At 39.3% G+C, this 26,405-nt stretch overlaps 1 protein-coding gene across 1 annotated transcript in view; it reads right to left on the minus strand.

Moving 5' to 3' along the window:
- Positions 1–26,405, minus strand: part of ncapg (non-SMC condensin I complex, subunit G) — an 88,025-nt gene that overhangs the window by 38,698 nt on the left and 22,922 nt on the right. Inside the window, 6 exon segments of the mRNA XM_069925111.1 lie at positions 13,449–13,572; positions 15,058–15,198; positions 19,631–19,780; positions 20,310–20,499; positions 22,288–22,372; positions 23,106–23,251. Coding sequence (XP_069781212.1) covers positions 13,449–13,572; positions 15,058–15,198; positions 19,631–19,780; positions 20,310–20,499; positions 22,288–22,372; positions 23,106–23,251 — 836 coding nt within the window.

Genomic DNA, 26,405 nt, shown 5'->3' on the forward strand with positions numbered 1-26,405 from the left:
AACAAATCCTCCGGCACTATGCCCCTCTCAAATAACTTCTGAAAAATCACTGTTAGAGACTCACCTGTTTCTTCCCCGACTTCCTTCAAGGACCTGGGGAAAATCCCATCGGGACCCGGAGACTTAACCACCTTTATATGCTTCAAAAGCTCCAATATCCCCCCTTCCTGATCCCTACATTTTCCAAATTAGCTATTTTAGTTCCTTTATCCTGCACAATTCAACATCCTTCTCTCTAGTGAATACCGAAGAAAATAACTCATTCAATATCTCCCCCAATCTCATTTGGCTCCACACACAGTTGTCCGCTCTGATCCTCTAAGGGACCAATTTTATCCTTCACTCTCCTTTTGCTATTTACATATTTGTAAAAATGCTTTGGATTTATTTTCCCCGTTTGCTATAGCCACCTCGTACCTTCTTTTCGCTTTCCTATTTCTTAAGATTCTTTTCACAATCAATGTATTTTCCAAGCATCTCATTTACACCTTGTTTCTTATATTTAATGTAGGCCCCCCTTTTTATTCAAACCAATTTTCTAATATCCCTTGAAAACCGTGGCTCTCTCAAACATTTGGCTCTGCCTTTTATCCTAACAGGAACATAAAGATTCTGCACCCTCAAAATCTCACTTTTAAAAGACCTCTAATTCTTCTCTACATCCTTCCCTTAAAACAAATCAGCCCAAACCACTCCTCACAAATCCTTTCTCATCTCTTCAAATCTGGCTTTACCCCCACTCAAAAACCTCAATCTTTGGACCAGACCTATCCCTTTCCGTAATTACATTGAAACTAATGGTACTATGATCACTAGATCCGAAGTGCTCCCCAACACATACCTCTGTCACCTGCCCTATCTCATTCCCCATCAGTAAATCCAACACTGCCCCTTCTCTAGTCGGTACCTCAACATATTGCTGCAAAAAAAATATTCTACGCTAATTTTACAAATTGTAATCCATCCAGCCCCTTCACAGAATGTGTTTCCCAATCTATATTAGGAAAATTAAAATCCCCCACTAACACAACCCAGTGCTCATTACAAATATCTGCTATTTCCTTACAGATTTGCTCCTCTATTTCTCGCTCCCCACTAGGTGGTCTATAATACACCCCGATAAGTGCAACATCTCCTTTTCTATTTTTTAATTCCACCCACACCACCTCCCTTGATGAGCCCTCCAATCTATCTCACATCAGCACCGCTGTAATATATTCCCTGACAAGCAATGCTACACCACCTCCTCTTGCCCCTCCAATTCTATCACACCTAAAGCAGCTGCCAGTCACAACCCTCCTGCAACCATGTCTCACTTATTGCTACCATATCATAATGCCATGTGTCTATCCACACCTTAAATTCGTCCACCTTCCTTACAATACTCCGAGCATTAAAGTAAATGTATTTCAGAGATTTTCCATATCTTTCTCTCTGCTTGTCCCTATCTTTACAGTTAGCTCATTTCTTTCCAACATCTCCCCTCCATCACTGTACTGATAATTTTCCTTCTCAATCGCCTGAATATCCTCCCCCAAGCTTTGTCTACAACCTTCCCTGTTTGCAGTCTAATCTTCTCCTTGCTGTTCTCCTTTATTTGGTTGCCTTCCCCCAACCATTCTAGTTTAAAGCCTCCTGAGTAGACCTAGCAAATACCCCCGCCAGGATTCTGGTCCCTCTGGGATTCAGATGTAACCCGTCCATTCAGTACAGGCCCCACCTCCCCCCAAAAAAGGTCCCAGTGATCCAAAAACTTGAATCCCTGCCCCTTGCTTCACCCCTTCAGTCACACATTCATTCTCCACCTTATACTATTCCTGCCCTCACTGTTGCGAGGCACAAATAGTAATCCAGAGATTACTCCCTTTGCGGTCCTTTCTAGCTCCCTACCTAACTCCCTAGGACCTCGTCACACTAACTTGCAAAATCTGTACAAACTAAATTATGTTCCTCTTCTTGGGAAGGTAGAAAGAGACTTACAGAAATGGAGAGACTTACTGATTACTTTGGTGGGAAGGGTTAACTGCATCAAAATGAAAGTGATGCCAAACCTGCAGTACCTTTTTCAATCACTGCCTATTCAGTTACTTATAAACATTTTTTTTTAAACTACCAAACAACCATATTAGACAGTTCCTATGGAATAATAAAGATACCAAGAATTGCATTGGAAAAACTGACATGGGATCTTGGGCTGGAAGGACTTTGACTTCCAGATCTCAAAAAATATTACCTAGCTGCACAGGCTAGATTTCTTGCAGTCTTCTTCACTTAAGAGAGCCCCCCATCCTCAAATGGGAATGTGCTCAAAGGTGGAGGGGGAAGCAAAGGACTTTATCTATAAATGGAGTTTCAAATCACTAAAAAAAGACGGATAACCCCATTCAAATATATATAATTGGAACGTGGCAAGAAATTAATGAATGTATTGAAAAGAAGTATTCTTTCTTTGGCTTGGCTTCACGGACGAAGATTTATGGAGGGGTAATGTCCACGTCAGCTGCGGGCTCGTTTGTGGCTGACAAGTCTGATGCGGGACAGGCAGACATGATTGCAGCGGTTGCAAGGGAAAATTGGTTTGTTGGGGTTGGGTGTTGGGTTTTTCCTCCTTTGCCTTTTGACAGTGAGGTGGGCTCTGTGGTCTTCTTCAAAGGTGGTTGCTGCCCACCGAACTGTGAGGCGCCAAGATGCACGGTTTGAGGCTATATCAGCCCACTGGCGATGGTCAATGTGGCAGGCACCAAGAGCTTTCTTTAGGCAGTCCTTGTACCTCTTCTTTGGTGCAACTCTGTCTCGGTGGCCAGTGGAGAGCTCGCCATATAGCACGATCTTGGGAAGGCAATGGTCCTCCATTCTGGAGACGTGACCTACCCAGCGCAGTTTGATCTTCAGCAGCGTGGATTGAATGCTGTCGGCCTCTGCCATCTCGAGTACTTCGATGTTGGAGATGAAGTCATTCCAATTAATGTTGAGGATGGAGCGGAGACAACGCTGGTGGAAGCGTTCTAGGAGCCGTAGGTGATGCTGGTAAAGGACCCATGATTCGGAGCCGAACAGGAGTGTGGATATGACAACGGCTCTGTATACGCTAATCTTTGTGAGGTTTTTCAGCTGGTTGTTTTTCCAGACTCTTTTGTGTAGTCTTCCAAAGGCGCTATTTGCCTTGGCGAGTCTGTTGTCTATCTCGTTGTCGATTCTTGCATCCGATGAAATGGTGCAGCTGAGATAGGTAAACTGGTTGACCGTTTTGAGTTTTGTGTGCCCGATGGAGATGTGGGGGGACTGGTAGTCATGGTGGGGAGCTGGCTGATGGAGGACCTGAGTTATCTTCAGGCTGACTTCCAGGCCAAACATTTTGGCAGTTTCCGCAAAACAGGACGTCAAGCGCTGAAGAGCTGGCTCTGAAAGATGTAGGCAGCCTCCAAGAACGCAGCGCAGGCTACACACTCTACTGGTCTGGCAAGCCTATGGATGAACGACGCCTATCTGGTGCAGGCATCATGGTCAAGAACTCCATTGCCTCCAAACTCAAAAGCCTCCTGACAGGCAACTCGGACTGGATCATGTCCATGCAACTCCCCCTTCAAAACAAGCATCGCATCACCCTCACCAGTGTCTATGCTCCAACCCTCCAGGCGGAACCAGCAGAAAAGGACAAGTTCTACACTGATCTGTGCAGCCTCATTCAACGCACCCCTACAGCCGACAAGGTTGTCCTCCTTGGCGACTTCAACGCTTGCGTCGGCAAAGACTCAGAAACCTGGCCAGGAATCCTGGGCAAGCATGGTGTCGGCAAGTGCAACAACAACAGGCGCCTCCTGTTGGAGCTCTGCGCAGAACAGAGGCTTGTCATTACAAACACCCTTTTTCAGCAGAGGGACAGCCTGAAGACTACCTGGATGCATCCCTGATCCAAACACTGGCACCTCCTGGACTACGTCCTGGTGCGAGAAAGAGACAAACGAGATGTGCTCCACACCATGGTCATGCCCAGCGCGGAATGCCACACTGACCACCGGCTGGTTCGCTGCAAGCTCAACCTTCACTTCAAGCCAAAGTCCAAGAACAGTAAAGCCCCCAGAAAGAGGTTTAATGTTGGAAACTTGCAGTCAGACGAAGTGAGAGGAAACTTCCAAGCAAACCTCAAAGCAAAGCTCGAGGATGCAGTCCGCCACACGGACTCGTCCCCTGAAACCCTCTGGGATCAGCTGAAGACTGCCATACTGCAATCCACTGAAGAGGTACTGGGCTTCTCCTCCAAAAAAAAACAAGGACTGGTTCGACAAAAACAACCAGGAAATCCAGGAGCTGCTGGCAAAGAAGCGAGCTGCCCACCAGGCTCACCTTGCAAAGCCGTCCTGCCCAGAGAAGAAATGAGCCTTCCGTCGCGCATGAAGCCATCTTCAGCGCAAACTCCGGGAGATCCAAAATGAGTGGTGGACTAGCCTCGCCAAACGAACCCAGCTCAGCGCAGATATTGGCGACTTCAGGGGTTTTTACGAGGCTCTAAAGGCTGTGTACGGCCCCTCACCCCAAGTCCAAATCCCGCTGCGCAGCTCAGACGGCAAAGTCCTCCTCAGCGACAAGATCTCCATCCTCAACCGATGGTCAGAACACTTCCAATCTCTTTTCAGTGCCAACCGCTCAGTCCAAGAATCCGCCCTGCTCCAGCTCCCTCAACAGCCCTTAAGGCTAGAGCTGGATGAGGTCCTCACCCGGGAAGAGACATATAAGGCAATTGAAGAACTGAAAAGGGGCAAAGCAGCAGGTATGGATGGAATTCCACCCCCCCCCAGAGGTCTGGAAGGCTGGCGGCAAAACTCTGCAAGCCAAACTGCATGAGTTTTTCAAGCTCTGCTGGGACCAAGGAAAGCTGCCTCAGGATCTTCGTGATGCCATCATCATCACCCTGTACAAAAACAAAGTTGAGAAATCGGACTGTTCAAACTACAGGGGAATCACGCTGCTCTCCATTGCAAGCAAAATCTTCGCTAGGATTCTCCTAAATAGAATAATACCTAGTGTCACCGAAAATGTTCTCCCAGAATCACAGTGCGACTTTCACGCAAACAGAGGAACTACTGACATGGTCTTTGCCCTCAGTCAGCTCCAAGAAAAGTGCAGAGAACAAAACAAAGGACTCTACATCACCTTTGTTGACATCACCAAAGCCTTCGACACCGTGAGTAGGAAAGGGCTTTGGCAAATACTAGAGCACCTCGGATGCCCCCCAAAGTTCCTCAACATGGTTATCCAACTGCACGAAAACCAACAAGGTCGGGTCAGATACAGCAATGAGCTCTCTGAACTCTTCTCCATTAACAATGGCGTGAAGCAAGGCTGCGTTCTCGCACCAACCCTCTTTTCAATCTTCTTCAGCATGATGCTGAAACAAGCCATGAAAGACCTCAACAATGAAGACGCTGTTTACATCCGGTACTGCACGGATGGCAGTCTCTTCCATCTGAGGTGCCTGCAAGCTCACACCAAGACACAAGAGCAACTTGTCTGTGAAAAGAAGTATAGATATCAATAAAAGCACCATTGTGTAAAAATGTATTGCCTATGAACATGGGCAAAAGAATATTAAATTTGTGGTATGACAAAGGTAAAAGATCTATTAAAGACTGTTACATGGATGGAACTCTTATGTCCTTTGAACAATTAAAACACAAATACGGAGTGGCCAATGGGACCACCTTCTGTTTTCTCCAGCTTAGATAGTTCTCAAGAGAAAGATGGGAACCAACATTGAACCCACCTGAAATTAGAGAAACTGAACAAACAAAAATGTACTATGCTCTCCAGAGGAAAAGTCCAAAACTAGGGTTGCAGAGGACAAGGGAAAGTTGGGTGTTGGACTTGGGTGTGGTGATTTCAGAAAGAAGCTGGTCAGATTGGTGTAAGGACAGCATGACATTAATTATAAATGCAAGATATGGACTGGTTCAGTATAATTTTATTTTACATCAATTATATCTTACCCCACAAAAGTTACACAGATCAAAAGCCAAAATTTCAGAGATGTGTTTCAGTTGTGGGAATGAGACAGGAACTTTTCTACATGCCACGCGGTTGTGTGTGAAAGTTAGGCCATTTTGGCAAGAAATCACAGAAAGGTTAGCCAGGATAACAGAAGTGACCTCCACAGGCAACTTGGAGCTATATCTATTAGGTAATTTCATGGAAATAAGCAACAAATTTGCCAAATATCAAATCTCATTTATAAAAATAGCACTGATTGTAGTGAAAAATGTATCACGATCACTTGGAAGTCCAACTCCCCTCTACTTATAGCATGATGGATTGCAGAAATGAACAGCTGTATACCTATTGAAATAAAAATCACATACAACTTAAAGAATAAATATGATACTTTTGTAAAGGTCTGGCAGCCCTACCTGGTCCACATAAGGGCCCAGGTACAGTAATAAAATGGTATAAAAAAAGGTATAAAAGTAACTATAAAAACAACTGTACTCTATATACTAAAAATCAAAAATAAAATATTCAAAAAAATTTTTTTTTGGTGTATTTACAGGTAAGCATTTAAAACTTGGACAAAACATGCAACTGGGAAAACAGGAAAATTTATTATCATGAAATAGTCATGAAATTCGTTGTTTTGCAACAGCATCACAATGCAAACATTCATATAAACCACCTTACAACAATAAATAAAAATAGAGCATGAAAAGTCAAAGTAAGGCAGTGTCTTTGGTTCATTGATCAGTCAGGAATCTGATGGCATCAGGGAAGAAGCAGTCCTTGTGCCACTGAGGACTTGTTTTTATGTTTTTGTACCTTTTTCCCCAATGGTAGCAGATTGAAGAGGGTATGGTCTAGGTGGTGGGGAGTCCATGAGGATAGAGGCTGCTTTCTTAAGATACTACCTCTTGTAGATGTCCTCTTGTAGATGACCGTGATGTTGCAGGTTGAGTTAACAATGCTCTGAAGTTTTTTCTTATCCTGAGTGTTGGCACCTCCATACCAGACATTGATGCAACCAGCCAGAATGCTCTCCACAGTACACCTGTAAAAGTTTTCAAGAGTCTTTGATGAATCTCCTCAGACACTTCACAAAGTATAACCATTGGCGAACCTTCTTCATGATTGCATTGACATGGAGGCTCAGCTCAGACCCTCGGAGATGTTAACACCCAAGAATTTGAGATTCTTGACACTCTCCACTACTGAACCCTCGATGGGGAATGTATCATGTTCTCCTAACTCCCTCCTGAAGTCCACATTCATCTCCTTGGTCTTGCTAACGATGAGTGCAAGGTTGTTGGTGTGACACCACTGAACGAGCTGATCTATCTGCCTCCTGTACGCTTCCTCATTGCCATTGGTGATTCTGCCAACAACCATGGTGTCATCTGCAAATTTGTAGATAGCATTGGAAATGTGCCTGGCCACACAGTCATAGGTGTATGGTAGAGCAGTGGGTTAAGCACTCATCCTTGAGGTGCGCCTGTGTTGCTGGTCAGTGAGGAGGAGACGTTTCCAATTCGTATTCAATTAGTCTTCCAGTGTGGAAGTCAAGGATCCAGATGCAGAGAGCCAAGGTTTAGAGCTTCTTGACCAGCAATGGTGTTGAAGGGTGAGCTGCAGTCTATGAAGAGCAGCTGTATATAAGAGTTGCTGTTTTTGTGGTGATCCAGGGCTGAGTGGAGATCCAGTGATAATGCATCAATGGAGCAATTATGACAATAGGCGAATTGCAGTGGGTACAGATCTTTGCTTAGGTACATGTTAATTCTGGCCATGACCAGACTCTAAAAGCATTTCATCACAGTAGATGTTAGTCCTACTGGGCGATGGTCATTGAGGAAGCCCACACTGCTCTTCTTAGGCACCGGAATGATCAGTGCCCTTTTGAAGCAGGTGGGAATTCTGGCTGCAGCAATGAGAGGTTGAAAAATGCCATGAACACTCTGGGTAGTTAGTTGGCACAGATTTTCAGTACCCTGTCAGGGTCTGACACATTGCGGGGTTTCACCCTCTTGAATGATATTCCTCAGAGACAGGTATTACAGGGTCCTCTGCCTTTGTAGGAATTCTCGTAGGCACTATTGGGTTCTCCTTCTGACAGCGGGTATTCAGCTCATCGGGTAATTAAGCATCACGTCATCGCTATGGTGTTAACCCTTGCTTTGTAAGCTATAATGGCCTGCACTACCTGCCATAGCTGGTGTGTATCTGTCTCTGTCTTCCTCCGTATTGCCTCTTTGTTTCAGGGATAGCCTTCCACAGATTGAACCTGAACTTCTTGTTGAGATCTGGATCCCCGGCCTTAAACGCCCTTGATCTTGCCTTCAGCAAGTTGCAAATCCTCTGATTCATCCAAGGCTTCCATTTGGGGAACACCTAGTCCACGCAGGTTTTGATGAAGTTGGTGACACATGTTGCATATTCATTCAAGTCTGAGGATGAATTCTTGAATATGGTCCAGTCCACCAATTCAAAGCAGTCCTGCAGATGCTCCTCAGCCTCTCTCGACCATACTTCCGCCATTTTCACTACTGGTGCTGTGGTCCTCAGTTTCTGCTTGTACATCAGAAGTAGAAGTACAGCTAAGTGATCAGATTTACTGACGTACGGTCATGGTATGGCTCATTAGGCATTCTTCATGGTGATGTAGCAGTGGTCAAGTATGTTAACTCCCCTGGTCTAACATGTGACATGTTGGTGGTAGTTTGTTAGTATTCTTCATGTTGGCCTGACTGAAGTCCCCTACAATGATCAGGAAGGCATCAGGGTGTGCTGTCTTGTGGCTGCTAATCAGTGCTCAGTCCCTACAGTGCCATGCTGATGTTGCCCTAGGATGGAATATACACTGGAAATGATGATATAAAAAGGGAACCATGGTTGACAAAACAGATGAGGCAGCTAGTTAAGAGGAAGAAGGAAGCATACATAAGATTTAGAAAGTAGGAAACAGAAAGGGCTCATGAGAATTATATGGTAGCCAGGAATGAACTTAAGGACTTGGAAGATCTCAAAGGGGGCATGAGAAGTCCTTGGCAAGTAGAATTAAGCAGAACACCAAGGCATTCTATATGTATATGAAGGTGGGCCACTTAAGGATAAAGGAGGAAACATGTCCCTTGAGGCAGAGGAGGTTGGCATAGATCCGAAATGAATAATTTGCTTCAGTATTCACCAGTGAAAAGGATCTTGACAGTGTTAAGCTGAAGAAAGAGGACGTTTTGGACCTTCTTAAAAACAAAGTCCCCAGGGCAGGATATGATATACCCTAGGTTGCTGTGGGTAGGGAGGGAAGAGATAGCTGGGGCATATTTGAGAATTCCCTGGCCACAGGAGAGGAGTCAGAGGATTAGAGAATGGAAAATATGGTCCCCTTCTTTAAAAAAAGGGAATAGGGAGAATCCTGGGAATTATTAACTTTATGCTTTATGCTCGTAGTAAGCAAACTATTTGAGGAATCTTAAGGATGGGATTTATGATCATTTGGAGAAATACAGTCTACTCAAGAATGAATAGCCAGCATGGCTTTGTGAAAGGAAGATCATGCCTCACAAGATTAATTGAGTTTTTGAGGAAGTAACAAAAGAAATTGATTAAAGAAGGGCAGTAGATGTGGTCTATATCGATTTTAGAAAGGCGTGTGACGAGGTCCCCCATGAGAGACTTATTCAGAAAGTCATGAGGCATGGGATCCACAGAACCTTGGCTGTGTGAATTATAAATTGGCTTGGATGTAGAAAGCAGAGAGTAGTAGTGGTAGAAAAGTATTCTGCCTGGAGGTTAGTGACTAGTGGAGTTCTATAGAAATCTATTCTGGGACCCCTGCCTTGGTGATTTTCATAAATGACCAAGATGAAGAGGCGGAATGATGGGTCAGTAAATTTGCGGATGATACGAAGGTTGGAGGAGTTGTGGATAGTGCTGAAAGTTGTCAGGTTACAAAAGGTACCTTCTTGAACCATTGTTGATCTGGAGGTGTGAATAAATCCGCATTGATGTTATGGAGGGAGTTTTCTCAGCAACAGCGAAGGATCGGTAGTGCGTGGCCTGGACAGGCTACCCCTATCTCTCCAGCTATTTCAGATGGTGGGTTTGGAAGGTGCTGTCCCAAGAGTCTTGATGAGTTGCTGCATTGCGTCCTGGAGATGGTAGTACCTGCTGCTACTGTGCTTCAGTGAAAGATTGAGAATGGGGTGTCCAATAAATGGGCTATTGTGTCCTGGATGGTGTCGAGTCTCTTGAGAATTGCTGAACATAGAAATCTACAGCACAGTATCAAAGGTTATGGGGAGAAGGTTGGGGAGTGGAGCAGAGTGGGAGAATGGATCAGTTCATGATGGAATGGCAGAGCAGACTCAGCAGGTTGAATAGCCAACTTCTGCTTCCATATCTTATGGTCTTATGGTACTATATTGAGGCATGTTTGATGAAAGAGTCAACTGACTCTTCTCATTGTATGAAAATTATGAGCTTGCTTTTAATCTAAATACTTTTTTAGTTACTTTCTCAACAGCCAGATAGATTTTGTGTGCACCATTAAGTTGATAGTAATGCGTTGACAGCTGACTTGCATTTTTATGCCTCATGTCTCCAAGAAGATAAAACAAGATTAGTAATTTTTTTTTTTTTTTTTTTTTTACACCATAAATCACATTAGCCATGATATACACTATTTCTTTTTCACACATATACAGTGACTTTTTCTCCCCCCCCCCTTTCCTCCCAAACCACCCCCCCACCCCCCCCCCCCCTCATCCATTTTAGGTATACAATCTAGGTTGCATTAAGCCAGTCAGACAATGTTGTCATTCAACAAAATTACACCAGAAATTCTACTGAGTCCATTCTTTTCTTTCCTTCTCCTTCCATCAACTTAGGTAATGTTTGTCCCCGGTAGGTTTTCGCTATTGTATTTAATGTAAGGCTCATATACTTGTTCGAATATTTCAATATTATTTCTTAACCAATATGTTATTTTTTCTAATGGAATACATTTATTCATTTAAATTTGGTAGTTTCTTCCTTTTAATTTGGTTATGTATTCCATTAATATTTAAAGACATATAGTTCAGCGTAGCCCTTTTATATTTTGTTTATCTTCTCTTTCTGTTTTTCCATCATTACCTTTCCTCCTTTTCCATTTCTGTTTTCTTATTTTCAACTCTTTATAAGACAACATTCCTACAACATCTAACATTTTCCTTATTCTCCTATTTCTATCTTATTTATCCCCAATCTCCCCTTCACCTCCTGAGTTGTCCTTTATCCCTTGTCGGACAACCACATCTCCCCTCTCCATTTGGATTTGCGAATCCACTCGCAAGCGTCAACTGATTTTGCAGTGACCGCTATTTCCCCCCACCCCGCCTCCCCCAGAAAAGATTTCACTTTTCATATGTCACAAAGGTCCCTCTTTTAATTCCCTCCTTATTCTCTCTATTCCATTACCTTCCCTTATTAATTCTTGTCTATACTATCTATATTTTCCTCTAAGTACAGATACATTCATGTATGCTCATTGTCTCTATTCACTCTTATACCTCTTTACCTGCATACATATCAATCGTGATCATTTTTACTCTCATTACCCGTCTTCATCCCTCAGTCTATTTTTGTCTTTACCCACATACATATCAGTCGTGATCATTTTAACTCTCATTACCCGTCTTCCTCCCTCAGTCTATTTTTGTAATTGTTCTGCAAATTTTCGTGCTTCTTCTGGATCCGAGAATAGTCTGTTTTGTTGTCCTGGAATAAATATTTTCAATACCGCTGGATGCTTTAGTATAAATTTATACCCTTTCTTCCATAAAATCGCCTTTGCTGTATTGAACTCTTTTCTCTTCTTTAGGAGTTCAAAACTTAAATCTGGATAAATGAAGATTTTTTGCCCTTTATACTCCAGTGGTTTGTTGCCCTCTCTTACTTTTTCCATTGTCTTCTCCAGTACCTTTTCTCTTGTAGTATATCTTAGGAATTTTACTACAATAGATCTTGGTTTTTGTTGTGGTTGTGGTTTAGAGGCCAATACTCTATGTGCCCTTTCTATTTCCATTTCTTGCTGTAGTTCTGGACATCCTAGGGCCTTAGGGATCCATTCTTTTATAAACTCCCTCATATTCTTGCCTTCTTCATCTTCCTTAAGGCCCACTATCTTTATGTTATTTCTTCTGTTATGGTTTTCCATTGTATCTATTTTTTGAGCTAGTAGTTCTTGTGTCTCTTTAGTTTTTTTATTAGATTTCTCCAATTTCTTTTTTAAGTCTTCTACCTCCATTTCTGCTGCTACTGCCCGCTCTTCCATCTTGTCCATTTTCTTTCCCATTTCTGTTAAGGTCATCTCCATTTTATTTATTTTCTCTTCTGTGTTGTTTATTCTTTTTCTTAAATCCTTAAATTCCTGTGTTTGCCATTCTTTAAATGATTCCATGTATCCTCTAATAAGAGCAAGTATATCCTTTACCTTACCTTTCTTTTCTTCTTCTATTTCACCATACTCTTCCTCTTCTTCTTCCTCTGGGTTGGCCATCTGTTGTTTCTTTGTTGCCCTTTCCTCCTCTTCTTTCTTGTTTCTGTTGTCTTCTGTGGTCTCTTCTTGCTGCAGGTGTTCTGCAGCTGTCGTTGCCGGCTGTGGAGATCGACTCCCCAGCTGGTCCCCCCTCCCGTCGGTGTGTTTTTTTTCATTCGCATCGCGCATGCGCGAAGTTTCGCGCATGCGCGGTTGCGCACTTTTACTCGGCTCTGCGAGCCATTTTTGTAGTCCATTATTTACCGACCTGAGGGAGCGGGTTTCTCTCTCCGCAGCGGGCCTCTTCGGACAGGTAAGGCCTTCACCTTTTTCCTCCTTTGTCTTCTCTTCCTCTCTTCTTACCGTTGCTTTCGACTTTTTTTTTGTCGCCATCTTCTTTCCACCTTTATACTCACTTTTCTGTAACTTTTATTTCTGTGCCTTTGTGTTTTCTCTTGTTTTTCCCGACTTTTCTGGAGAGGGCTGGAGTTCACCGTCCGGCCACTACTCCATCGCGTGACTCCTCCTCTTAATTTTTTTTTTTTTAAAGTCAAATTTTATAAGGCATGGTCAGATGTTATATGAAGTGGCAGACCTGGAGAATACAGTATCCATATTTCTGATGAACACAACATACAAGAAGAACCTTGTGGCTGCTCTTCTCTCAGCACTCATAAACCTAGTATGATGATCCCATAGGTTTTTGATGCACCATACTGTGGAAGATAATAACTGTCCCACTGAGTCACACTATACACTTTCTTCCAGACAGGACAAGTGATGCAAGAGGGACTTGGTTCTAGTGTTTAGATATGATTTGAAATTGATAATGCTCAATTATGCAAGATTCAATCCAAAGTCAAATCACGCAGCAATTCTGTTTTACCAATGAAGTTATAAACAGCTTAAATTTGACAATGAAATTTTGATAGCAGATTTGCACTCTTACCAGCCAAATCCTTCTATCGTCATCTTTCTGGATACTAAGCAATTGTTTCATCAGGCTTCCAACAAGAGAACTTGGTGTATTGGGCAAGAGTAGAATTTCCTTCAACACCGATAGCATATATTTCCTGGTAAATCACACCACAAAAATAAGAATCAAACAACATTTGAAGTCGCTGCCACCAAAAATTCCAAAATGTAAATATCCAATACAAATTCACAAATTGTAACTTCAAATTAGATTAACTTCTTAAAAATCACCAGATTTATTAGAAAAATAAATTAAAAGTAGGCAGTTTTGATTGGAAAAATAGCAGAGCACTTTGGTGAACAATTGATTTTCATACTGGAGAGAAACATTCAGCAGTGCTTTCAGATAACTGCTCTAATTTATGTATTAAAGACCTGGTCCTAAATATGTAAGAACATATTAAAAATTGAGACAAGACTCAAAAATAAAGTTAATAGGAATAAAAGTAGTAAGATATTTTAGGAACAAACACACAGATTCAAGAAATAGGTATAGACCAAGCAGATCAAACTTAACTCAGAAACACACTTTGAAACAAAAGTGAGCAGCAGTGGCAATGAAAATTAGAATTTTAAAGACAATCTGAAACTGAGATGCATACAAATCATCAGAAGGTTTCAAGAAGGTTTAGTCAGACTTAGAAAGGTTAAGAGGACAAATGGCTTTACAAATAAAAATATAACACTCAAAAGCAAGGAAGCAATACTAAACAGTTATAAAATAATGGTTATTCTATCTGATGAAGTATCGTGATGAATTATGAGCATATCGCTTTGGAGGATCGTTGATGCAATGGAGAAGGAATGAGGATATTTACAAGAACAGATTCATCAATAAGGAACTTTAGTTTCAGAATAGAGAAAGCAAGTATGTTGTTTGGCAAAGAAAAATGTCAAAATTCAATAGAATTGTTCAAGAATCAATAAGGAATTTCATTAGAATAGATAAGGAACCATTTCTCATGGCAGGTAACAGGTACACAAATCTTAAATGGAATCAATTGTGAATTTGCAGCCTGAAATTATTAATTTAACTTTCAAAAGGGAATTTATACAAATACTTGGTGAAAATGAATCACTCGGTCAAGGAAATTAAGGATTAAGGAGAAAGGGCCAGAAAATGGATTTGAAAAATGTCAGATCAGCCATAATTATATGGAATGGCAGAGCAGTTCCTGCATCTTGTGGCTAGGGAAATTGAAAATAATGTAAATACTTTATCAAAGTCCAGCCGTGGGCATAACAAATTCAATGTCCTAGTATTCTATACAGCTGTACAATGTTGAAAATTGGGTATGGTGTACAATGGAGGACTATTCTTGAGAAATACGTTTTACCATCATTCATTCCTCCATATTTTCAAAAACTGATCAATGCAATTTGATTAACATATAATTCCCCAATGTTTGCTACCACTGAATTTAAGAATGTGTAGAAATATCTTCACAGTATCTGTTTCAAACTAATGCTAATGTCAAAAAATATCAAGTTGTAATACATGAAAATAGTTCATTTCAAATTTTGATTCATTTACTTATTCTTCAAACCATTTGAAAATTCAGGGTAAATTTAACAAAATATACCTGCCACCTTCTTCTGAAATATCCAGGCAACCAACAAGACTTAGCAGCTCTTGGCTTATGAATTCTTTCTTCATGACATCTTCAACTTGTGTAAAGTCAGCTCTCAACGATTCTTTCAGAACAGGAAGGTTTTTCAGGTAACTAATAGCAGAATGAATAAATAACAGTGTGTGAACTAAAGATTTTAGCTTCATTTCCTGCTTTGTCTTAATACCTGCAAAGGTAGAAGTACCAGTTCAAAAAAGGGCCTGATCACTTGGTATTAATGGAATAAGCAAAGGTGTCGTCTACAACAGACAAACATAATCCCCACTAGAGGAAATTCTGGAGTCTATGGACACAAATTCTCCATTTCCGTACAGAATGCTACAGCTAGCACCCGGCATATGACAAATACCTCTGGAATACATGTGGAAAGAGAAAATTTAACAGCTGCTGAAGACATGATAATGGTGACTTTCATAGGGACATGTACAACTCTCAAAGTGCAACAGATGTCCCAGTCTGTCAGAGGATACAAGCACATAGCAAATGGATGCCAGAAGTGAAGGCAAGTACATTGATTTGTGCTGATAAAGTGGATGACAGCCAGATGAAGTCTCAGAAACAATGTTATTTCCTTAATTTCCCAACAAAATACCCAAAAGAAAACCTACAATGAATGTCACTTACCACTCAGTTTACTTGTGCAACACTCTCTTTGTGCCATGCACATTCACATGTCCTTCCTGAATCACTCACCCAACCACTTGGGCATCATTCCACACAAATTTTAATTCATCACTAGGTCCCAAACACTGCAGATTGGTAACATCTCTTCGCTGACCAACAACAACAGGGGGCTTCAAAGCTGCTTAGTTCCTTATTCTGTTCTGACTAAACCCACAATTGCATAGCGAAGTTCACCTCCAATACAATAAATTTACTGATGACATCATTAATGTTGGCCAAATAAAAGCGGAGTCAGAATATGGGATTGTGACTGAGGATCTGGTTGCACAGTGCCAGAACAACAATCTTACTTTCAACATTTGTAAGACCAAGAAACTTATTGTGGGTTTTAGGAAGGGGAGCTCATGGACTATACATTTATCTTCATTGGTGGGATGGCAGTAGAGTGGGTTAATAGCTTCTGGTTCCAGAGTTCCCATACATCTCCTAGGACACACCAATGTCACTACTTTCTAACATTTTTGAGAGATTCAGCATGTCACCAAATACTCTATTGAACTTCTATAGCTCTAGTATTGAAAGTATACAAACTGTGTGCATCATGGCCTGATTTGGAAACTTGAGTGCCCAGGAATGCAAGGCTGAAGAAAGTGGCAAACCTAGTCAGGTCCATTATAGGCACCAATTCCCCATCAATTGAAGACATCTACCTGAGGCATGACAAGAAAGTAGCCACATCAAAAAGTAGCCACACCAATCGGATCACACTATTCTTGCTGCCATCTTCAGGCAGAAAGTACAGAAACCTAAAGTCGAGCACTCCTTGGTTCAAGAATTGCTATCTGTCAGTTGAACCTATCTGTACTATCCGAACCAGAATATTATTCCAGGATCAAAGATGCCTGCATGATTGTAGCATTACAATTGTATATATTTATCTATCCTTTCTTTTTTTATTATTATTATGTGGTAAGCAATTTATACATATCATTTATTCATGCATTTTATGTACTTGCATAGCTGCAGAAGGCAAGAAGAATTTGTACGTTGTACTTGCATATGGAAATAAAGTCTCATTAATAAATATCTGTCTAATATACAATCTCCTCTCCAGAAGCGAATCCCTAGCACAACAATAACCTAATTTTAGTACCATGCTGCCAAAATCACTCTCTACAAGTTTAATGTCCAAAATCAAGTTGTCTGGAAACAAAACACTTTCAGAAGTTTGGATAGCTGGCACTTCTCCAGCTTTATTATTTCCTTAACAATAATGTATATTGTCTACATTTTATTTTGCTACAAGTGGGCCTGACTCAAACAAAAGAACAGACTTTATTTCAACATTTCAACGTCAGATCCATACTCTCAGTCAGCCCACCAGAAATAATAGGACAACTCGTCATCAATTAGACTGAAAACATATACATTACAATGCCGATCATCCAACGTCAGATCCATACTCTCAGTCAGCCCACCAGAAATAATAGGACAACTCGTCATCAATTAGACTGAAAACATATACATTACAATGCCGATTATCCAAAAATCGGATTATCCGAAATCCTGTTAACAGAAATTTTTTGGACCTGGAAGTGACAAATGTTCGTCTCTGAACGTTTTTTTGGATAATTGAGGATTTCAGAAAAATTGTCATTTATCCAAAAAATTTCTAATCCAAAATTTTGGATAAATGATATCTAAAACAATCAAAAATCCTCAGATATCCAAAATTTTTTGGAGCCAAAGCAACTTCACAGGTTGAAAAAATTTTGGAATTTTGGGAAAATCTCTAAGTAGAATTTTAAGATTTTGGTGTTAGATTTATCTTATTTTGTTCAGGTTGTTTTTTTGGTGAGAATTAAACATTATTGTAATGTTTTAAAAGCCTTCCCTTGTTGCCTGTTGTTGTTTAAACACTGTTACAAGTGATTTGCTGTGGCTACTGGATTGTTTTTTAAAAAATGACCAGTTATCCGAAAATATCGTTTATCCAAAACAGGCCTGGTCCCAACCATTCAGATAATTGGAGTTGTACTGTACTAATAAATTACCATAGATTCCAAAACAAGTCCATGAAGCTTTCTGGTACTTATATAACTTAATTCAGGCAAAATGAATTCAAATGTCTGAACGGTCATTTAAATTTACCACAAAAAAAACACCAGGGAAATTCCTGACAGCTGCCAAAAGTGAGTAAATTCCATCTGAATCAACAATGCTTAATTTTCTTGGCTCCTTAAGGTTGACCATTCAAAATTCAATTTAATCCCAATCTAACTGTATTAAAAAACACAATGAAGAAGAGAGAAGAGGAATGGGGAGTAGTCTATCAGAAACTGTAAAGTCGACATTATGCCATCCGGCTGAAGAGTGCTGAGACAGAAAATTAGGTGTTGCTCCTCCAATTTATGGTGGACTTGATAAACCAGCTGGATTGTTTCTGCTAGTCTACTCCCTGTTCCTCCTCTCTCTTCTTCATCCCTGTCTTTCATCTAGCTCTCCACCTCCTTCTGTCTCCACAGAGCCATCCTCCCTCCCCTTGCTTGCTAGTGAGCCCTCCCTCCCTTATACAGGTACACAATCCTTTATCCAGACATCTAAAATCCGGCAAGTGGGGAGAGATGGCAGCGCGAGTCGGGTGGGCGAGGGGGGAGGGAGGCAGCAGCATGACTGGAAGCAGGTGAGGGTGGATATGGTAGCACAATTCAGGTGGGCTTAAATTTGGCTTTCCAAAATCCAAAATTCAGAACTCACTGTACCCCAAGAGTTCAGGATAAAGGATTGTGTATCTGTACACCAATTACCACCTGTGGGACTGTGCTCCTCCCCCTATTCCTCCCGCCCACCATTTTGTCCATACCCTGATGAAGGCCTCAAGCCTGAAACATTGCATTTGTATCTTTATCTTTGCTAAATAAAGTACACTGCTTGTCCTGCTGAGTTTCTCCAACTCTGTTTTTACTTCAATCACGGTGCCTGCAGACTTTCGTGTTTTACTCCAGACTCTGTATTTCCACATTTCATTATGACATTGGAGGCAACCATTCCACCATTAATTTTCCCTATTCTATGTTCCCTTCAACTTCTCCCGTATTCTACCATCAACCCATACTTTAGCAGCAATTTAGAGTGGCCAGTGACAGCATTGGACATCACAGGACACTGCAAGGAAGCAGCTCTATCTGCGACATGACTATGTTGCGACTCCACCATCCCCGCACATTCCTCTGATTCTACTTCCATGATGATCTGAAGCAATTTATCATGGCCTATACCCTCTAATCTTTCAGAATTACAAAATTACCAATCCTTTGTGTATTAAGAAACCATCCAAATTTTTTGTAAACGTTTCTGAAAATCCAATTCTTCCATCCTTTCAATTATGGTTGCTTTATTAGCTACAATATTTTATTTGTATTTGACAGCAACCAGTACCACATTCATATTGTCCCTGATCAATAATCACAGTAACAGGATAACATGTTAAGGGTGACCAAGGAAGAATGATATCCGATTTACTCGATTCATTGCCACCAAGCACGATCTAACTGCATCAATTTTTTTGTAAGAAACTCAAAAATCATTTTCTTCACCATTTACATTATATTCTTTTGACCAAATCTATTGAGCAAGTTTTTTTTAAATGTGAATAAGCAAGATAATACACACAAGCTTAATATTGAGGAAAAACCGCAGTATTAATGAGATATGCCAAAGAACTGCAAAAAAATTAATTAGTGCAGCAATACAACCTTCTTTCAAAACAACAATATTTAATTACAGTAAAAGAGGAATATTTAATTATAAGCTATCAAACATTTGCTGGAGGTATTCAGGTCAGACAGCATCCATGGGTAGAACAAACATTTAAATTTTATGGGATATTTAATAAGCATACCTCAAGAGATATGATCCATAAATAGCTGCTTCAGGCAAAAGATTTTCCAAGGCTTCTTCCCCTTTATTTCCCATTGATTTCAAATAGTTGCAGAGACATCTCCAGTAAAGAACACTTTCACAAGTTAGATCTTCTGCTGGTATAATTTTTCTGAAAGCCAGAAAACATTGTAAGCCAGGTAAATATATGGAAATAAAAATGAAACATATCATGATGCTGAAACATTAATTCAAATTATAAAGCATTTCCCACATATTCAGCACATTGTGCAACTCTCGACTATCATGCTATAAAATACTAACATCACTCTTGTCACATCAGGGATACTCTTACACAGCAAATATAGCAAGAAAGAGGCCATTCAGTCCAGACAATACATGACACATTTCTGCTCCTCTCAAGGCCTCTCCACCCTCCCTTATTAGCAAAACCATTTATTCTGTACCCCCTCATCCACAACCCCTTTAAGTACTACTTGTTTCTATTTTCAGAGGTAATGGGTTCCACATTTCAAATCTTCTAGAAAAAGTTTCTTCTGAATTCTCAATCTGATTTCACAGTAGGGTACTGATGACATCCATGTACACACTCATAACGTTTTGTATTGTTAGTAAATTAGGCCTTTTGTCATAAAAAAAACCATTTACATCAACAATTAGAGCAAAAATATTGATCGCACCCATTCAGATTTTGACAATTAGCAACCAAATCTTCAAGGGAATTTTGAGCAAACAAAGCATTGAGGGCAGACTCAGCCACATCAACACAATTTTCCACATCAAGACAATGGAGCAAGTCTAAAACATTGCTGTCCATTGTGCGAAGCCAAGCCTGCAACAGCTTTTCCTTTACTATTTCTTTTATAGCATCTAGAAATAAAAAAAACAAAAAAATCACTATATTACTTGAAAAGTTTCAGCACGCAATAAAAAAATACCATATACACAAGGCCAAAAATCAAAATTGCAGCTAAAAACCAGAATATGGTTAATTCCAAAGGATCGACATAATTATTAAAACTTTTATTTAAAAAATGGTTACCACTATACCATAATGCTTATAGCTTTTCTGGCATTAATAATCAATCCACATTTCAACAGGAAGCAGGGAAACCTGGAACTTATGGTGTGTTTAGTAGAGGATCCAGAAGAACCATAATTGGGATTGGGTAAGCTGTCAGAATTCAAGAACAACGCAGTGTGGGTGGGTTGCAGACAAATGGAAGGACAATCCTCAGATAAACATTTAAAAATATACTCAGAATGTTCAAATGCTACTTCAACCCAACTTAGTGCTGCAAGCTTGGTGGACGTTACTTGAAGGCAGCAAAGTTTCAATGAAGTTCAAGTTTGTCATGGGAAGAAATTAGGGGATCAAAGGCATGGTCCAGAAGTCTTGATTTTATGATAGAATACTTTTTGTATTTAGTTTATTCATACATGAATTAGCTCAGCATCCCACCTGATGGCTTACTGAACCTGAATTTCCCTCAAAGCTTCCAATACGAAATTCTTGTCCTTGAAATCCCCCTATCATTTCACATCATAGACTCCTGAAAATAAATGTTGATTGGTACTATACTTTAGTCTACCTCGACTCCATTACTTGTCATTTCATTTATCCCTTCAGCTACATTTTGTTCAAATCTCACCTCTAACTTTTAAGCACTATTTATGCTTCCTTATGCTTTTCATTCCCTTTGACCCATCACAAAGAAGTGCCTGTGCAGTGCCAATGAATGATTCTAGATATCTATTCCTATCTTCTATTTAAAATATTTTCTGATATTGATTCTCCTACTATATTAGGGCAGCATGGTTGGCATAGCGGTTAGCAAAACCCCATTACAGTTATCGGGACCTGGGTTCAAATCCCGCACTGTCTGTAAGAACTTTGTAAGTTCTGTGTGGGTTTCCCCAGGGGGCTCCAGTTTTCTCCCACTGTTCTAAACATACTGGGGGATGTATGTGGGCTGAAATGGCCTGTTACCATGCTGTATGTTTAAATGATTTTTCCCTTAATTTTACCTGACCAAACATTATGTTTCAGTGTGGCCCTTTCATCTGTACATTAAATTGTATTCTACCTCTCAAACATTGCACCACTTTTAGGTTACATAATTGTCTTGTTTCATTCTTTGCCAGAAATGTTACATTTTGATTACTCTAAACAGTACTTGACACATGACAATAACACATTTCTTTATCATTACAATTTCCTATAGTCTATTTAGTACCCTCCATTTAGTACACAATCCTAAATGCATTAAAAAGATAAAACATGTGATGGAGGAAAATAGTAAAACTTAGATTAATTCAAGATGATGGAATATTGGCCCCATTGGATAAGAAACGTCCATTTTTTTTTAGACTTTGAGTTGCAAGCATCTTTTAGTACATCATTGAAGCTAGTTGTTTAAAACATTATCTCAATCTAGAAGTACTAAATGGATGGTATAACAGTAATTTACAAGATTTCTTTCCATTGATTTCAAGACAACCACATTTCAGATAAATGCTATGATAAATGCAAATTTGTTTGCTGTGATTGACTAATATGAAGGTCTAGACTCATGTATGTACATGAAGCAATCGTGCTCAAATTACCACAGGTTTTGTAACAACTATTATTAGCTAGGACATATGCAAATACTTTACCTGATTGGTCATTCAAGCCTTGCTTAAGAAGTTTTACTCTCTGGGCAATGGAGAATGCTTTTATATGTATTTTTTCTGCTAATACCTAAAAACACAATTAATGATATGGTTGAATCTTTGAAGTTTAGCTTTTAACGATAAGCATTGAAAAGTCAATGATAATATTAACAATCAATCACATGAAAATCTGTTTTGCTGTTGAATTTAAACTATAAAAATAGTTTTTACAGATAATTTTTTTTAAAAAGAGCAAATCAAATTTTTGTGAAAGAAACTGGTTTCAAAAATCTTAGGCAAAGGAAATAATATGTATTTGAGATACAAGTCTATATAGGTCTAGTTATATTAAGGCATTCCTAGGCATGCACAATGGCATAAATTTACAACTGAGATCACTTGCATAAAGTAGTGCTACAAATTCAAGGCCCACAGCTGGCAGAGGTCTTTGAGAATTTAAGGACTGAGACCTACTTTTGTGATTTTTTTTAAAAGGAAGCTCTATTTTACTTGGTCACTACCACAACATCTACCTTATTCAACTTAAGTTCACCTTAAACATTCTTTCTTAGCAACACGACCCATTTACTCTCCCCATATCTCCCAAATTCTTTCCACCCTGCTCAAAATACCACTAACACATTTGTACCCCAGATCATCTTCACCATATTCACTCAACTTTCTATGATTCTCCTTCTCCCCCACTTTATGGCATGTCTCTCAATGAATATTCACTATCAATATTGAATTTGGTGGCAGAAAGGACATGGCACAGCAAATATCATTCATCAACATTTATGTACAGAAAAACAATTGCTCACCTCATAGGCTTTTTTTCTTACATAATCTTTAATGTCCATAGTACGCCTAATGATTTTAGGAAGAGTTTTGGCTGATGGTGCTATGCAGGACAATACTGCCCGTCTCACCTCTGGATTTGTGTCACATTCAATCAAGTACAAGTATGCTAAAATAAATTGCATGCAAATAATGTATTACAAGTTAAAGAACAAAAACCTCAAATTTTTCATTAAATCTCATTTCAACAGACAAGATGTATGTTTATCTGGTTCAAGAACAAACAGTTCCTGTACAAGGCACTAATTTTAGTAAGAGTTACTCAGAAAGTCTTAAGATGGTGAAAAATGGCATTCAACACGTTTGCACAGAGTGTCCAAAACAGTCTTGTTTCAATCTTCCAGAGAGTAATATTCTAATGTGCATGAAATGCAAAGCATTGTGCACATCAGGATCAGTTATTTCAAGGATTAATTACCAGCAACTGCCTGGTTGGCAGAAAGTAATCAACAATGCCTCTGCAATCTTTCATCATGGGTCTTAAGCAACATTTCCAAGCGTTAGCTGAACTATTGGAGAAATTTTTCCTTACAATGTCATGGTTGTATATGAACATCAGCCATTAGAAGGCACTCTCAACAAATAAATGACAATTTCCACCCAAGAGAAAATTAGGTATTTTTAATTTTTTTTTTATTTTTCACACTATGAACCATATTAATCAAAATACACACAAACATTTCCCTCTTGAATATACAGTGTCATTTTCTCCCCTTTTTCCCCCCCCCACTCCCTTCTTCCCACCCCCCTCCCTACCCACTCAACGTTCAACATATACAATACAATAAACCCATTAAACAATGTCATCACACAATGAAAATAAACAAGAAATTTTGTCATCTACTTTTACACACTGGGTCAGTTCATTTCGTATTCTTCTCATTCTATCATTTTAGGGGGTGGAGGTCCACGTTAGACCCTCTCTGTTGTGTTCCATGTACGGTTCCCAAATTTGTTCAAATAATGTGACTTTATTTTTTTAATTATGTTATTTTTTTTCCCAATGGAATACATTTATTAATTTCCATGTACCATTGCTGTACTCTCAGGCTCTCTTCTGATTTCCAAGTTGACATAATACATTTTTTGGCTACAGCTAAGGCTATCATAATAAATCTTTTTTGCGCTTCATCCAGTTTGAGGCCTAATTCTTTACTTCTTATATTACTTAGAAGAAAGATCTCTGGATTTTTTGGTATGCTGCTTTTTGTGATTTTATTTAATACCTGATTTAGATTTTCCCAAAACTTTTCCACTTTCTCACATGCCCAAATTGCACATACTGTTGTTCCCGTTTCCTCCTTACAGCGAAAACATCTATCTGATACTGTTGGGTCCCATTTATTTAACTTTTCGGGTGTGATATATAGCCTGTGTAACCAATTATATTGTATCATGCATAACCTTGTGTTTATTATATTTCTCATAGTTCCGGAGCATAGCTTTTCCCATATTTCATTTTTTATCTTTATGTTTAGATCTTGTTCCCACTTTTGTTAGGGTTTATAGCTTATGTGCTGCTCTATAATTTTCTTTCTCTTGCAGCTTGATGTACATGTTTGTTATAAATATTTAAATTATCATAGTGTCTGTAATCACATATTCAAAGCTGCTTCCTTCTGGTAATCTCAGTCCGCATTGGTAAATCTTTCCAATGTTCTAAGTCATCTTGTAATTTCTTCATTAATGGCTGATAATTTGTCCTTTAAGTAGGTTTTAAGTTGGTGGTATGCAAACATTGTACAATGATAATAAATTATTTCCCAAAAAACAATTTTCTATTCTTTTAATCCCTTTTCTCTCCCATTCTCTAAAGGAAAGGTTATCTATTGTAAAAGGGATTAGTTGATTTTGCATCAATAATAATTTTGGTAGTTGCTAATTTGTTTTTTTTCCTTTCTACGTGAATCTTCTTCCAAATGTTGAGCAGATGGTGCAGTACTGGTGAACTTCTATATTGCACCAGATTTTCATCCCACTTATAAAGTACATGTTCTGGTACCTTCTCCTCTATTTTATCTAGCTCTATCCTGGTCCAGTCTGGTTTTTCCCTTGTTTGATTAAAATCTGATAGATATCTTAATTGTGCTGCTCTATAATAATTTTTAAAGTTTGGTAGCTGCAAACCCCCTTGTTTGTACCATTCTGTTAATTTATCTAGAGCTATCCTCGGTTTCCCCCCTTTCCATAAGAATTTCTTTATTATTTTCTTGAGCTCATTGAAGAATTTCTCTGTTAAGGGAATTGGTAACGATTGAAATAGGTATTGTATCCTTGGGAAGATATTCATTTTAATACAATTTACCCTTCCTATCAGTGTTAATGGTAAATCTTTCCAATGTTCTAAGTCATCTTGTAATTTCTTCATTAATGGCTGATAATTTAATTTGTATAGATGGCCTAGATTATTATCTAGCCTAATACCTAGGTATTGGATTGCTTGTGTTTGCCATTTAAATGGTGATTCTTTTTTAAACTTTGTGTAATCCGCATTATTCATTGGCATTGCTTCACTTTTATTTGCGTTGATCTTGTACCCCAATATTTCTCCATATTTCCTTCAATTTCTTATGTAATTCTTTTATTGATAATTCTGGTTCTGTTAAGTATATTATGATGTCGTCTGCAAATAGACTGATTTTATATTCCTTCTCTTTTATTTTATTTTCTGTTCTTATAAGTTCTGCCAATGGTTCTATTGTTAAAGCGAACAGTGAGGAAGATAGCGGACATCCCTGTCTAGTTGACCTGCATAATTTAAATTGGTTCGATATATATCCATTTACTGTCACCTTCGCCATTGGACCCTTATATAATGCTTTAATCCAATTAATATTTCTCTGGTAGGTTAAACCTCTGTAATACTTTGAATAAATAATTCCATTCTACCCTGTCAAAGGCTTTCTCTGCCTCTAAAGCAACAACCACTGTTGGCGTCTTATTTCCTTGTACTGCATGGATTAAGTTAATGAAATTACAGACATTGTCCGTCTTTTCTTAATAAATCTAGTTTGATCTAGTTTTACTATTTTTGGTACACAGTCGGCCAATCTGTTTGCTAATAGTTTTGCTATCATCTTATAATCTGAGTTAAGTAGAGTTATTGGTCTATCTGATGCTGGTGTTAGTGGATCTTTCCCCATCTTTGGTATTACTGTAATTATTGCTGTTTTACATGAATTTGGCAAGTTTTGTGTTTCTTCTATCTGGTTCATTACTTCCAGGAGAGGAGGAATTAGTAACTCTTTAAATGTTTTATAAAA

This window comes from Narcine bancroftii, chromosome 3, assembly GCF_036971445.1.
Source record: "Narcine bancroftii isolate sNarBan1 chromosome 3, sNarBan1.hap1, whole genome shotgun sequence".
In the NCBI taxonomy this organism is placed as follows: Eukaryota; Metazoa; Chordata; class Chondrichthyes; order Torpediniformes; family Narcinidae; genus Narcine; species Narcine bancroftii.